The sequence below is a fragment of the Ogataea philodendri genome, assembly GCF_020536065.1.
Source record: "Ogataea philodendri strain CBS6075 chromosome Unknown scaffold58, whole genome shotgun sequence".
In the NCBI taxonomy this organism is placed as follows: domain Eukaryota; kingdom Fungi; phylum Ascomycota; class Pichiomycetes; order Pichiales; family Pichiaceae; genus Ogataea; species Ogataea philodendri.
The window spans coordinates 1-559 of NW_025764193.1; the positions used below are offsets into that span (position 1 = coordinate 1).

The following is a 559-nucleotide window of genomic DNA, read 5'->3' on the forward strand; positions in this document are numbered from 1 at the left end:
CCAGGCACAACAAATTTCAGATACCATTTCTGAATACCTTGAAGATATAAAGGTACTGATGAACCCAGTTTTGTATGGGCTGTTTATGGAAAGGCTAATTGAAAATACTATATTAGGTTATATTGGGGCATTGAAGTATGAACACAGTATAAAGAATAAGAACAACAAGTTCTTAGAGAGTGTCAAACGTGATTTCGAGATCTTTTATAAGCTCTTCGCTACATATATTGGTTCCTCAGACGAGACCATAGAAATAGTGAAGGAGAAATTTGAAGTCATGGACTACTTCATGGATCTATGCTGCGAACCTATTGATTCAGTGATGGGCATATGGGATAATTTCCTACAGAGGTACCCAGATGTTCCTGTGGTAATATTAGAATTTGTGTTGAAGAGCAGAAAGGATATCGATCGCTCTAGAAGAAAGAAGCTTGTCCAAAGGGCCATTGATCTTTCTTTGAGACCTGAACATTTAGCATTCATCAGCAGCGAAGAATACGAACCATCGTACCTGTCCAACTTCACCATCAAATCAGCAAAGAAGTCTGAGGATGTAGGA

The 559-nt window shown here is 38.5% G+C and overlaps 1 protein-coding gene across 1 annotated transcript; it reads left to right on the forward strand.

Annotated features, from left to right (window-relative positions):
- On the forward strand, positions 1-559 carry OGAPHI_006562 (uncharacterized protein; the record flags this gene model as incomplete). Its single annotated transcript, XM_046207860.1, has 1 exon — positions 1-559. A coding segment is annotated over one exon (559 nt), but the record flags the coding sequence as incomplete, so codon positions are not given.